This window comes from Malus domestica, chromosome 15 (genome assembly GCF_042453785.1).
Source record: "Malus domestica chromosome 15, GDT2T_hap1".
Taxonomy (NCBI): Eukaryota; Viridiplantae; Streptophyta; class Magnoliopsida; order Rosales; family Rosaceae; genus Malus; species Malus domestica.
The window spans coordinates 11616646-11631209 of NC_091675.1; the positions used below are offsets into that span (position 1 = coordinate 11616646).

The 14564-nt window shown below is 38.2% G+C and overlaps 2 protein-coding genes across 2 annotated transcripts; one reads left to right on the top strand and one right to left on the bottom strand.

Annotated features, from left to right (window-relative positions):
• The first annotated feature begins 7711 nt into the window (after positions 1-7711).
• On the top strand, positions 7712-8581 carry LOC103400335 (uncharacterized). The gene has a single exon (XM_008338983.3). It carries the CDS (start codon positions 7712-7714, stop codon positions 8579-8581), a length of 870 nt encoding a protein of 289 aa, XP_008337205.3.
• A 304-nt stretch (positions 8582-8885) lies between these two features.
• Positions 8886-12504, bottom strand: LOC103400022 (leucine-rich repeat receptor-like protein kinase TDR). Its single transcript, XM_070813856.1, has 2 exons — positions 9760-12504; positions 8886-9423 (listed from the first exon to the last, which is right to left on the bottom strand). Exons 1-2 carry the CDS (start codon positions 12323-12325, stop codon positions 9089-9091), a joined length of 2901 nt encoding a protein of 966 aa, XP_070669957.1. The 5' UTR covers positions 12326-12504; the 3' UTR covers positions 8886-9088.
• Between the last annotated feature and the right edge of the window lie 2060 nt (positions 12505-14564).

Below are 14564 nucleotides of genomic sequence, written 5' to 3' on the forward strand. Positions count from 1 at the left end.
TCTTTGCTTCTTACAAAAGTTTATGGGATATAAAAAGGATTAAGAAGTAAAATACCAAGTTCTTGATTAGTATACAAATTTTGTTTGCATAAGTGTAAAGAGTGTACTTTTTTTAGTAATTGATCTCCTAATCAGCACGTGAGAGGATGGACGTGATCACGTGAGGTTGACGGCGGATTTAAGGTGTATAAAAGTGGATTTTGTTATAATTGATTGTCTAATCAGCACGTGAGATGACGAATGTGAGCACGTGAAACAGGCGGTGGATTCTAGGTGTTGAAATAATAGATTTTGTTATAAATGATTGCCTAATCAACACGTGAGAAGACGAATGTTAGCGCACGAGAAGACAAACGTGATCACGTGAGGCAGGCAGTGGATTCTATGTGCAGAAATAGTGGATTTTGTTATAATTGATTGCCTAACCAACACGTAAAATGACAAATGTGAGCACATGACATGATAATGTGATGCGTATATAAAGTGTGTATCTCACAATTATTTTATCACCTATTTTGCATGTGAGAGGAGACGAATGTGGGCATATAAGAATAGGAACGTAGTATGTAAAGAAAGTAACTTTTCTTTAATTACCTAATTAGCACGTGAGAGGGAATGAATGTGAGCACGTGAGAAGGTGAATGTATTGTGTAAAGAGCGTAAATTTTTACCGCCAAATTAGCACATGAGAGGATGAATATGAGCACGTGGGAAGATGAATGTATGTGTAAAGAAAGTTAATTTTTTTAATCACCTAATTAGCAGGTGAAATAGAGCATATGTGAGCACGTGAGAAAATGAATACAATTTATAAAGAAAGTAATTTTTTATCGCTAAATTAGCACATGAAAAGGTAAATGTAATGTGTAAAGAAAATAATTTTTTATTGCCTAATTAAGTAATTAACGTGCGAGGATAAATATGATTTGTGAAGAAAGTGTGTCGTTTCGTAATAAATATATGTGAGGTATAAAAGTGTATTTTTATTTTTTAACGAAATGTGAGGTATAATAATTGATCACTCAACGTCATGGAGTAGGTGTAAGGTGTGGTAAATGATCATCTCACCTATCACTCTTGTAATAAAGGTTCAGGAGAAATACTAGGACATTTTTTCAAAAGTGAAACTTTTTAAAAAATTGTAGTCATTTCATGTTTTGGTATGATTTTCATGCCAATATTAAAGTATTGTGCTTAAAACATAGGGTGATGAAATTTTTATATAGAGTTCTACTTTCAAAAAGCTTCCTTAGCATTTCTAAAAAGTGATGATATCTACACGCGTGCGGATTTAAGGTGTAGCAAGAGTGGATTTTTTTATTATATTTGATTGCCTAATCAACATTTGAGAGGACGGATGTGAGCATGTGAGGCAGGTGGTGGATTCTAGGTGTAGAGAGAGTGGATTTTGTTATAAATGATTGCCTCATCAACACATGAGAGGATGAAAGTGAGCGCACGAGAGGACGAACGGGATCACATGAGGCAAGCAATGGATTCTATGTGTAGAAAGAGTGGATTTTGTTATAATTGATTGCCTAACTATGAGACTCCATATTTTTTTAAATATATATTTATTATTATTATTATTTAAAAAGAGTTGTCATTGGGTTTTCTTATATTATATAATTTCTAGCTTTGGCTTAAGTTTCCACTAGATGTACTATAACTAGCAGTTCCCCATATATATTTATTTAGTTATTAAGTTTATACCCTTTTACAATGTTATACTACATTCACTTGAAAACCTTCAAGTTGTCAAGATGTCTGGCTATTATTCATACAAATCCTACCACTCATTAAAAGGTACTCGTAAAGCTTCTGTATAGCTTGAGTTGGCTAGTATGATCTTTCCCTCTTCTTTTTGTATATCGACACCTGCACCTTTACACTTCATCATCTTCTCTAGGTAACTCAGGTTGTTGACGCCTCCTACTCTAGACAACCATTATCCATTTCAATTTATGGACTCTTAGCTATTAAGTTTTCTCTACCATTGGTTTGGTCCTACCAAGATAGAATGAGGATAGTTACCGACTTTGTCCCGTATAAATAGCTTCCACCCTTCTCAATTTTATGCACATTATTTATCAACCTTTTTCCCTCTTTATCATGTCGCATGCAGCCATGCAAAGTGTCAGTTTATATACATATACGTGTGTGTGTGTGTGTGTGTGTAGAGGGAGATTAGAATATAAAAGAGTGGAAGAAATTAGGGCTGGAAAAAAAAAATACCAAAATTCTCAAACCAAACCGAAAAAATACCATATCGAAAATTCCGAAAATTTTAGTACTCAAAACCGAACTGATCCCAAAATTTCGGTACATAAATCGGTCTCAAGTTTTTGGGATTTAAGTAATCCCGAACCGAACCGAAAAAAAAATTTATGTTATTTAATTTTTAAATATTTATTCGGAATTTTAATAGTCGTCGGATTCGGTTGAGATTTAATCTCAACCGTTGAATACAACACAAGGATCAAACCCTCAGAGAACTCACAACTCAATCTCTCTCTCTCTCCGTCTCTCGACTTCGACTCAACCTCCCCTCGCTCGGACAACCTCACCACCATCCTCGACGTCACCTCAGATAACCTCCTCACCTCATAATCCATCCACACCCACATCACACAGACCCTCTGATCTCTCTCTATCTCTCGACTTCTCATCCCTCAGACCCTGACTGTGTGGAGGAGCCTTCCTTCACGGCATAGAGGCAGAGCTACGGCCACCGGTGCCGCTCACCTCTCTGATCTCTCTCCCTCGACTTCTTTATCCAGATTCTAGTACCCTGCGCATCGATTCTCCTCCAAATCAGGTAAATTTTGGAATTAATTTAGGGTTTGTGAAATCTAGTCTTGATTAGGCATTGTTCTTGATTTTATTAGAAGTGTTGGTTGATTTTTAGTTTAGATGTCTGAAGTAAATCAATTTATGTGTTGATTTTTAGTTTAGATGTACTCTCATCTTTGAAGTAATTCAATTATCTGCATAATTTGTAATTTTGCATAATGAAAAAGGAAAGTGTTGGTTGATTTTTACTCACATCTCTGAAGTAATTCAATTTGCATAATGGAAAAGGAAAATGTTGGTTGATTTTTAGTTTAATCCATTAAATTTAGATTTTTTGGAAATGTACTCTCATCTTTGAAGTGTTAATCCTTGGCAAATTTTCACAGCCTACAGTTGCACCAAAATATACAAAACATTAACGTGTGTAAAATATTCCACCTGCAATATAATTTGTGAATTGATTATTTGTATTTGTTTCAGCAGGAACTCTTTTCGTATGAATTATTTATGGGTAAATTACATAGTAACCCCTCAGGTTTGAGGTCTATTACAACCTCATACAACATCATTAAAACATTTCACTTTCATACCTCAAGTACTATTTTATATAAATATAATACATCCGTTAGATTTTCCATCAATTAATCTGTTAAATGCTTACGCGGCTGCCAAATGTGTGCCACGTGGCAATTTTTTTTTATTTAAAAAAAAAAACTGAATCTTCAACCCAAAAAAAAAAAAAAAAAACCCCAAACCCAGATCCCATCACCCCCCCTAAACGATTATCCCTTCCCCAAATCCCCCATCCCACCCCCAGCAATTATCCCTCCCCTAACCCCCCTTCTACGACCAACCTCACCGTCTTACCGTAGCGCCCCCCAACCCCACGACCCACCTCACTCAAGCCCCCTTCCACACTACCTGCAACCCATAAAAGAAAAGAAAAAAAAAACTCATCTCCCTTTCCCTGCAACCCAAATCCCATCTTCCCAAATGGGTATGGATTTAAGGAGTGGGGTGTGTAGATGAGTGAAAAGGGTGAGTGCCGGGGGGGGGGGGGTGGGTGTGCTGTGGGTGCGGAGGAGGACATGGAGGATGGATGCAGTGGGTTTGGGAAAGACGGGAGGGGGGAAGAAAGGGGGGTGGGTTGCAAGGAAGGGGGGTCGGGGAAGATGAAGATGAGTTTTTCTTTTCTCTTCTTCTTATTCTTCTTATGGGTTGCATGTTGCAGGTAGGGTTTTTTTTTGGGGGGGGGGGAGGGGGTTTTTTTTTTTTTTTTAATTATAAATTTATTTAGAAGATTTAGGTTTAAAAAAAATTTAATTATTTTTTTTGCCACGTGACACACATTTGGCAGCCACGTCAACATTTAACAGATTAATGGATGGAAAATCTAACGTATGTATTATATTGAAATAAAATAGTACTTGAGGTATGAAATTGAAATGTTTTGTATGAGGTTATAATAGACCTCAAACTTGAGGGGTTACTATGTAATTTACCCATTATTTATCAAGCTTTACAATTGGAACAAGGTGGAATTGCGCTCTTCTGGCCTTATAAATTGCGGTAATAGGTAACATCATCTGATACCTATTCGTGTGGTCGTGTTTGGAAAAAAAAAAATTGCATAGAACCTAGTAGTGATGTGAACTTGGATTAGATCTTTAGGTCTTCAGAAAGTCTTGTTTCCAATTGTGTTATAAACTTATAAATTCATACAAGTCCTTGCGTTTTCTTCTCCTGCAGTCCTGCTACTTATCTCTCTCAATCTTGCCTTTTTAATAGGATTTAGATAAGGCTTGTAGATTCATACCCCAACTTTGTACAGAAAATTCAGCCCAATAGCCCAAAAACCCAAAACTATTTCGGGATTCCCGAAAATTGAGATTCCCAAAAATTTGGTTTGGGATCGGTCTTGAAATTGAGAATCCCGAAAACTTCGGTTTGGGAATTGGGATAGGGTTTTCGGTTAGTATCCCATACCGAACCAGCCCTAGAAGAAATACATGGTGTTAGGAGCGATCAAGGAGTTTCCTCAAGTACATGGAACTTACCTATTTTGGTATTGACGTGGATAAGTACGTGGAGCTTAGCTATTCCAGTAGTGACGTAGATCTTCGTTTTAGCTTTGGAATCCAAGTAGGGGAAATAAGGCAGACCTTTACGGAAATTGATTTGATTAAATTTCGTAAAGTGTTATAATATTCTTGATCTTTTTTATTTGATTAATGTGATTGGATATTAATTGGCTAATTACTTCAATTAAGTGTTTACTTGGTATCGGTTATGGAATTATTCCAGGAATACTATTCGTTGAGAATATATTGTGATACATGCGAAAAATGAAATTACATTATTTGTGCACCGCTCATGTTCTGCGATGTGGTTGGAACTTCAATGTTAAGATTAGAATTCGGAAAATGAGGGTAGTTGGAAAAGATCTTTTATGTAGTTGAATCTATCATTGTGAAACCAGTTCCAGGCGAGCCTAGTGTGCACATTAGAATAGGATATCGGCGGGATAAATTGTCAATGTAGGTGATTTGGGCTGGAGATCAATGAATTAGACAAGACAACTAATAGATGAGGTTTATGAACTTGGGATATCATATAGAGGTTAGTTTCTATAATAGAACATTCAAATCACCACTACAATGGTAAAATGCATGGTATAGGACGTGCATGTCCGCGTGTTTTATTATATAATTTAACGGGGGTAGCGGAAGAGGTTGCATTGCATTCATGCATTGTTATCAATAATTATTTGATATTTTGCTATATGATTTCATGGCACTTAATTTAGTATTGTCAATTTACTATGGTAAGGTTATGTCCCTACTAAGCTATTGAAGCTCAACCCTCTATTGTTATGTAGGTTTACAAACTAGACATTCAAGAGGGTATGCAAGATGAGATCGGATTAGATGTAAGAATATAATGTTTATTCATCTATTTACTGTAGAATCGTAAAGAGTTCTTGATATGTTTAAGTATCATGAGATTTTATAAGAGGAAATTTATTTTCCAAACCGTTTCAATTTCCTTTTAATTATTTAGTTTTGAACTCACGTTTCAGATTCAGGTTCGAGTTTTTATTACCGACCCCTGGTACTGGGCATGACACTAACCAACACGTAAGATAACAAATGTGAGCACGTGAAAGGATGAATGAGATGCGTATAGAAAGTGTGTATATCTCGCGATTATTGTATCACCTATTTTGCACGTGAGATAGCATGAACGTGAGAATATGAACTTAATGTGTATGTAAAGTAACTTTTCTTTAATTACCACGTGAGAGGGTACATATGAGAGCACGTGAGAAGATCAATGTAATGTGTAAAGAAAGTAATTTTTCTATCACCAAATTAGCACGTGAGAGGATGAATGTGAGCACGTAGGAAGATAAAAGTAACGTGTAAAGAAAGTAACCTTTATTTAATTACCTAATTAGCACGTGAGAGGGAACGATTGTGGGCACGTGAGAAGATAAGTGTAATGTATAAAGAAAGTAACTTTTTATTGCCAAATTAGCATGTGAGAGGATGAATTTGAGCACGTGGGAAGATGAAAGGAATGTAAAGAAATTAACTTTTTTTTAATATCACCTATTTAGTACAATAGATGGAACGAATATGGGCACATAAGAAGATGAATGTAATGAGTAAAGAAAGTAATTTTTACCGCCAAATTAGCACGTGAAAGGATGAATGTGAGCACGTGGGAAGGTGAAAGGAATGTGTAAAGAAAGTAACTTTTCTTTAATCACCTAATTAGCGCGCGAGAGGGAACGAATATGGGCACGTGAAAAGATGAATGTAATGCATAAAGAAAGTAATTTTTTATCACCAAATTTGCACGTGAGAGAATGAATGTGAGCACATGGGAATATGAAAGGAATGTGTAAATAAAGTACATTTTGTTTAATCACCTAATTAGCAAGTGAGATGGAACAGATGTGAACACGTGAAAAGATGAATGTAATGTGTAAATAAAATGATTTCTTGTATTGCCATTAGCACATGAAAGGATGAACCGCACATGAGAAGATAAAAGTAATGTGTAAAGAAAGTAACTTATCTTTAATCACCTAATTAGCACGTGAGAAGGAACCAATGTAAGCACGCGAGAAGATGAATGCAACATATAAAGAAAATTATTTTTTTTATTGCCAAATTAGCACGTGAGAGGAAAATTGTGTAAACACGTGAGAAGATGAATGTAAGCATAAATAAAGTAATATTTATTGCCTAATTAACGTGTGAGAAGATTAATAATGTGTGAAGAAAGTGTCGTTTGGTAATAAATATATGCGAGGTATAGTAATTGAACACTCAACGTGAACGAGTAGGTGTAAGGTGTGGTAAATTATCATCTCACCAAGCATTCTTGTAATAAATGTTCAAGAGAAATGATAAGGACATTCTGAAAAATACCACTCTTTATGAATTTTACGTCACTTTATATTTTGGTATAATTTATGTGTCAACATTGAAAAATATTGTACTAAATATGAGGTGAAGTTCATAGAGAGTTTTACTTTGAGAAAGTCTTCTTATCGTTTCACAAATGTTCAATGCAAAATATTAAGAGAATATGTTCCAGTTCAAACTGTATTTACCCCTAATAAAAAAAAGGTGCTATCCTTTTTTACCTCTAACACTCTCTTCTTAAGTTATGACCGTCGAATTGAATGAATTGACAAAGTTAAATGAATAAAATTAATAAAATGTGAGAGAAATAAAACTGAATTTATGAAAATGACAGTCCATGAAAAAATTAAAAACTTATGATCCTAGTTTAGTTGGGTCGGGTACCAGCTTACATTGGGTCTGGGCTTCTATCATCACTATCACGTTGCCTTTGGGCTAAAAAATGGATTTAACAATAACGTGTTAAACTATAGCTTCCCAAAATGGCCGCCGCGCATGGCAGTGGCAGCGTCCCCACCGTCGCATTCACCACCCCTCCAAACTACGCCGCCAGGCTGGCCCACCTCCTCACCCTCAAAGGCTTCAAACCCCTCTCCGCCCCCACACTCATCGTTCAGCCCACACCGTCCACCGTAGCCGCCCTCAAACCCCACCTCTCACCCCCTTCCCTCGATCTCTTCTCCGCCGTCGCCTTCCCTTCACGCACAGCCGTCGCCGCGTTCTCATCCGCCGCCGCAGACGTCCCCCACCCTCTCCTCTCCCCGCACGGGGACGTATTCACGGTCGCCGCGCTGGGAAAGGACTCCGAGCTCATAGACGACAGTTTCGTCCACAGGCTCTGTCCCAATCCTGACCGAATCAGAATTTTAGTGCCTTTGACCGCGACCCCGAACGCATTGGTCCAATCGCTCGAAGACGGGCGCGGTCGAAGGGTGTTGTGTCCAGTCCCGCTAGTAGTGGGACTGGTCGAGCCTCCCGTGGTCCCACATTTTCTTCGGGACTTGGAGGCCAAGCATTGGGTTCCAGTTAGGGTAAACGCGTACGAGACGCGATGGGCCGGCCCGGGCTGTGCCGAGGAAGTGGTGGAGAAGATCGAAGATGAAGCGTTGGATGCGATTGTGTTTACGAGCACGGCGGAGGTGGAGGGGTTGCTGAAGAGCTTCAAAGAGTTTGGGCTGGACTGGGAGACCGCCAAAAGGAGGTGCCCCAACATGCTGGTGGCGGCCCATGGGCCCATCACGGCAGCCGGGGCCCAGATGCTTGGAGTTGGAGTTGATTTGGTGAGTTCTCAGTTTGGTAGCTTTCAAGGAGTTGTTGATGCTTTGCACGCTGAGATTTTGAGATTGAGTTAATATTTGAAGCAATTTTCATGGAAAGTTTGTGTAGACATTTTCCTTTGTCATTGTAAGAGTCTAATTTAATGTTAATATTTATTCGTTTTGTTAGTAAATTTGCGTATAATACACATTTATATACACATTTTGTTATCTGTGTTTTTCACCCTGGAGTGAAAATGAACTTTCGGATATCACTATGGCGGTATCTCAGGCCAATAGTATCGCATGAATGTTAAAACGCATAACAATGCGTGATTAACCAAGAATACCGGCACAACGGTATCCCGAACCATTAATGAAAATTGGAGTCGGAGAAAACTGGTACACAAACTTATATTATATCAGTACATGGCACTATTATACAACAAAAGCATTTTTCTAATTCTTATGATACAAACAACAAGCTATAAACAAATTGATTGATTGACTGACTACAAGTACAAACAGCTCACTCTTACCAGTAAAGTACTGCATCTTTTATATATATCTTTGGATTTTTAAGGTAATCTGCATCTAAATTCTTCACCCTGCTGCTTCAAAAGTTGGGTTGTTTTTCATCTGGATTTTCGACTCGGATAAAAGCTTCAATGCACTTTCCATGGATGGTCGATCGGATGGCCTACTCCTGGTGCAAAGCATAGCAACCTCAACTACCAGTTTTATCTCTTCTTGCAGTGAAATGTTGGAACCAGCTTCGTTCTCGTTGTAGATTTCCCGCAGAACAACTTCTCTTGACTTGCTATGCATACTTGCGCCAGAATTTGTCAACCTGCCGCGGCTTAGAATCTCCAGCATGATCTCCCCAAAGCTGTATACATCCCTGCATAGCTCTCCTTTTGTGACACTGATGTTATCACCTGTCCAATGGAAGGAGATGAGCAATTATAGAACCGATCGAGGCTAGTACACGAAAGAAATAAAATTCTTCTGACAGTTCCCTTTCAAACCATCTACATTTTTGTACAGCTTCTCTTTATTGTATAAGGTTTTTGAGTTTTGCAGGAATTCTGTACCTTTCCCAACATTTCTAAGGCTTAAGTACTTACGGTTGTTCAGGTATATTTCTAGTTTTGTTATAGAACTGGTGATGTAAAGGCTTAAATTATATGTTTGGCGTGGCGGATTAAAACTTTTTAAAACAACACGACAAAAACATCTCTACCACATGAAAGAACATATTTTGTTACGCATACCTGCATCCCAGGTGGAAGTTGCTGCTGCAAACGAATCTTTGTTCAACTCGAGCAGATGCTTGAACCCGAATTCTGTCAAACAAGGTTCCATGTTTTCGTCAAACACTATATTCCTTGACCTCAGATCTCCATGTGCAATTGCAGGATAACATTTGTGGTGAAGGAAGTGCAATCCCTTTGCAACGCCGATGACAATTTTGTACTTGGCTGCCCATTCCCTTTTCACACTTATCTTTTCAGCCAAGTTTCCGTTGGGCAAGTACTCGTACAAGAGATAAGCCAGTTGATTGTTGTAGCAAACTCCGAGCAATCGAATTAAATTCTCATGCCTTGCATTCCCTATTTGTGTTACGAATTCCAACATAACTCTCATTCTCTTTGCTCCCCATTCAATCTTCTTCACAGAAACTGTGATTCCCGTCGGCAGAACAGCTTTGCTTACCGAAGCTGACAGAGGCGGTAATGCATCCATGGATTCTGTGGAACTGAAGCTCTTCAACACATCATTTGCTGTGAATTGAGGAAGTCCATCAAACGAGATCATCTTCCATTGGCCTTTGCTTTCTCTACGGAAATAAAATATCCCCATAACCGATAGAGTAACAAACATAACTACTACGGCGCACAGTAGCAGAATCCATAAAAGCTTCCCGACGCCTCTGCTTCCAAATATAGCAACTGAACCAGGACATGATCTCAGAGGCTCTCCACAAAGTTTCGGATTCCCAACAAACGCACTTTGTTCCATTGTTCTAAATACCTTTCCAGATGGAATAATTCCGGAAACATCATTGTAAGACACATTTAGAAGTACCAAGGTCGAAGAAGAACCAAACTTTTTAGGTATTGATCCATCGAAGCTATTGTGTGACAGGTCAAGAACACCAAGAGCAGGAAGACTTGCAAGCTCCTCAGGTATACGACCGGATAAATTATTGCTTCCTAAATCAATCCTCTCAAGAGCCTGGCACTTAGAAATACTTTCCGAAACAGTACCTTCCAAACTGTTCTTGCTCAATTCAACAACATATATCGATCTGCAGTTTTCAAATGAAGGAACGTTGCCAATCAAACCACAGGAGGAAGCCGAAAAATTGTGAAGATTTGGCAATTCCCACATTTCTGCAGGAACTGTGCCTCCTAATTCTGGATTTCTAGACACATTGAAGTACTCAAGCTTTTGAGCTTTTGAAATATCCATTGGAATCCCACCACTAAAATTGTTCCCAGATAAATCAACATATGTGATATCAGTCAGACTGCTGAATTTCAATGGAATCTCACCTGAAAACATGTTATCTTCGAGTCGAAGACGAACCAGAGACGAACAGTTTGACAGAGAAGTGGAGAGGCCGCCAGTGAAGTTGTTCGAAAACAGCATCAGCTTAAAGAGCTGGCCATTTGCACAGATATCCCGTGGAACGCCGCCGCTGAGGTTGTTTGTGGAGACATCCACCCACCCGAGCATCGAGTTTCTCCCCAAGCTCCGGGGAAGGTTGCCGGAGAAGTAATTGTTCCACAAAAGCAGCGTCTCCAGCGATGGAAGCTCTGCAATTCCGTCGGGAACTTCGCCGGCCATCTCGTTGTAAAAAAGGCTGAGGAGTTTAAGGTTTTTCAGCTCCGAAAAGGTTTCTGGGATCGACCCAGAAATCAGATTGTCGGAAAGATCCAAGCTTTGGAGAGCTCTGATGTTGCTGAGCTCCGCCGGAATCGACCCAGACAGCTGGTTTCTGAAGAGGAAGAGGGATTCGAGATTGTTGAGATCCCCGAGGGATTTTGGGATGGCGCCGGAGAGATTTGCATAGGCAATGTCGAGATACTGGAGTTCCGTCATGTTCCCCAATTGCCACGGAATGCTTCCGTGGTAATAATTGTAGCCGATTTCCATGTGCGTCACTGTTTTGAGCTTCCCCAGTTCCGGCGGAATGCTTCCGGTGATCAAATTCCCGGCGAGATGAATAAACTCGAGGCGGCGGAAAGCGCCGTATTCCGACGGGATCGGTCCCCGGAAGTAGCTTCCGGCTAAATTGAGGATTTTGAGGTTCTGAAGCTCTGAAATTTCGGCGGGGAGCGACCCGGAAAAGCTGTTGCTGAATGCGTCGAGAACAATGAGGTTTTGAAGGGCTGAGACTCCGACGGGGAAGTGGCCGGAGAAGTTGTTTCTGCTGATGTCTAATGTTGTGAGGTTGGTGAGGTTGAAAATTCCGGCGGGGAGGTGACCGGAGAACGAGTTGTAACTGAGGTTGAGTGACACAAGGTCGGTGAAGACGGCGAATTGGTTGCCGGAAATTTCACCGGCGAGACTCTTCATGGAGAGGTCTATGCCAGTGACGGCGGAGTTGTTGGTGTTGCATTTGACGCCGGACCAAGAACATGCGTGGATTTTGCCAGGTGGGTTTTCTGCAGAAGGGAGAATCCAATCTTTCAAGCTGCCATTGACGTCTGCGAGCTCGGATTTTAAGCTCAGGAGGGTGTCTGAGTAGATATCGACGGCGGAAACCGCCGCGTAGAGGAAGAGAAGAGGGAGGAGAAGGTTGAAGTAGAAGGAGGAGTGGAAATTCTCCATTGGAACTTGCTGTTGGGGGATGACTGAGAGAGAGAAGGGACAATTCTGGATGCCCGAATGGAAAGAAAAATGTGTCAGATGATTTTATGGAAATCCATTTGTTTGTTTTTGTGTGAGGGTTGAAGCTAGAAATGCATGGGAACTACCAAAAGAAGGAAAAGGGAAATAATTTATTTTTGGAAGTTTTAATGAAATACGTACTTTTCATTTAACGAGAAATGACATTTTAATTCTAAAAATTTATTTTTGGTATTATTTATTTACAACACATTTTTGTTATTATGATTAAAACTCAAAGTTTTTAAGTCATTTTCATTAATTTTTCTTTTACTTTTATTTTTCTTGGGTGAAACAAAATTCACAATTAGTTTAGTATATGAGAATATTAAAAGTGTAATTGTGCGTAATTAATTTGAGATATTTGAATAGAGGCATAATAAGGTACTCGATCTTCCTCTCAAACTATTGCGCGTCCATTATCATGTTTTTTTTGCTAAATACAGACACTAACATAAGGAAGTATTCGTTCCTTAACTTTTCTGATCATTGAATAAATGAAACTTTGATGATTAACTAATCGATTTCTTTTCTATCAGTTTTTTATTCCCTATGTGTCCTAGTTTATTAATAACAAAATTGATGCTTCCGATGTACAAAATTACAATTTTATAATACCGCAGCTTGTAATATCTCAAAGAAGTTCTTGTTCAACGAAGTCAGTTTGACAAAATTTTAAATCATTACATATTACAATACTAAAAAAAAAAAAACCAAACTAGAACACATTTGTAAGCGTAATTGACTTAAAATACTGTTACAATAACATTTCAATGTGAGTCCAAAAAAGGAAAAGGAATGACTTTATGCATGATTAATTGAAATGAGAATATAATTGGGTTGCTTTTGGGAGTAACAGGGGACCCTTGAGCCTGAAGGTGTTAAAATGGTGCTGGCCATTTAGGAATAAAGCTTTGATATAAAAAGTTGAGAGGGCATCTCCTTTTTTTTTTCTGTTGATTAGAGAGAATCCAATAAAAAGATGGAGGAGAGGCAGAGCAAGTAGAAAGCAGGGGACTGAATGAATTTCTGAATTGGAATTTGCGCGCCGTGGGGACATATTATCGAAATCATTCAAAATAGTAAAGGTGTACTTTTGTATCGTCTCTTTCGCTTGTAATTGCTTACTATTTTATTAATTACAATGAATTTAGAAAATGTGAAAACGATATTAGGTTAATTCAGCTAGTCAAAGCAGTTTAATTTCTTTTTCTTATCTTTTTTTTAAATTAAAAAATGATAGTGTAAAAGTTATTTTTCTCTCACATAACAATTAAAGTCTACCTTCTAGATTCAATTAAGGGATGGAAAAGAAACAAGGGTTGAATTGTATCTGAAAATTCAATGAACAAGTCAAGGCATTCACTTTTTAATCATATAAAAATCGAATGTGCACTCTTTAGAAGAGCTTTTTTTTTTTAACATAAAATGTTTAGTGCGTAAAATTAAAATTTTTAAGTGCAAATAACAATTTTCTTAACTGAAGTCTATTTTATTTTTTAGAACTTTTAGACACAGTTGAACGCCAATTAAATCGAAATACGCTAAATGACATACCATTCAATACTGTACAATAATGTATAAAATTATATGAATCTTACGGGCATTAACTTCTTTAAATATAAAAATTAAGATCTAACGATTAAAATCTGAACGAGAGGAACAAATCTGAGTGAGGATTCATTTGATGACATTTGCAGGGGCAGCGTAAAAGACAAGGTTGCTGACAAAAGAAGTGACCTTTTTCTTAATTTATGATGAGCCCCAGGCCCCCAGGCTTTTGTGTCCCTCAAGGACAGTAAAAAGGTACTACAGTTTACAGTCCATTTTTGAACCTTGACCTAACGGTAACTCAGTGAGTAAATTCTTGAGCCCTCAACGTGTGATGCAAGTTTTTGGAAAGAAACCTGCAACGGTTATGTTATTAATAATTTTTTTACTTAACAATGTGATTTTTAGTTTAGAATATGATTAATATACATGAAAATCCTATTAATTTTTTACTTAATTTTATAAATTAAATGGAAAAATCTGGACTATACACTTTGAAAGAAACTTTCATTCCATGCAATTAAGATGCTAAAGTAGAACAACATGTCAAGCTTATTATGTGACGTCATGTATCTTATCTTACTCATAGGACATTCAGTGATAAATTTATAATACCGTTAATTTTAACGTC

Excerpts from the sequence above, each read along its gene's own strand:
- LOC103400335 (XM_008338983.3), top strand. The coding sequence starts at position 7,712 with ATGGCCGCCGCGCATGGCAGTGGCAGCGTCCCCACCGTCGCATTCACC.
- LOC103400022 (XM_070813856.1), bottom strand. The coding sequence starts at position 12,325 with ATGGAGAATTTCCACTCCTCCTTCTACTTCAACCTTCTCCTCCCTCTT. Across the intron at positions 9,424-9,759 it reads AACTTCCACCTGGGATGCAG|GTGATAACATCAGTGTCACA; the intron begins GTATGCGTAACA and ends TCCATTGGACAG.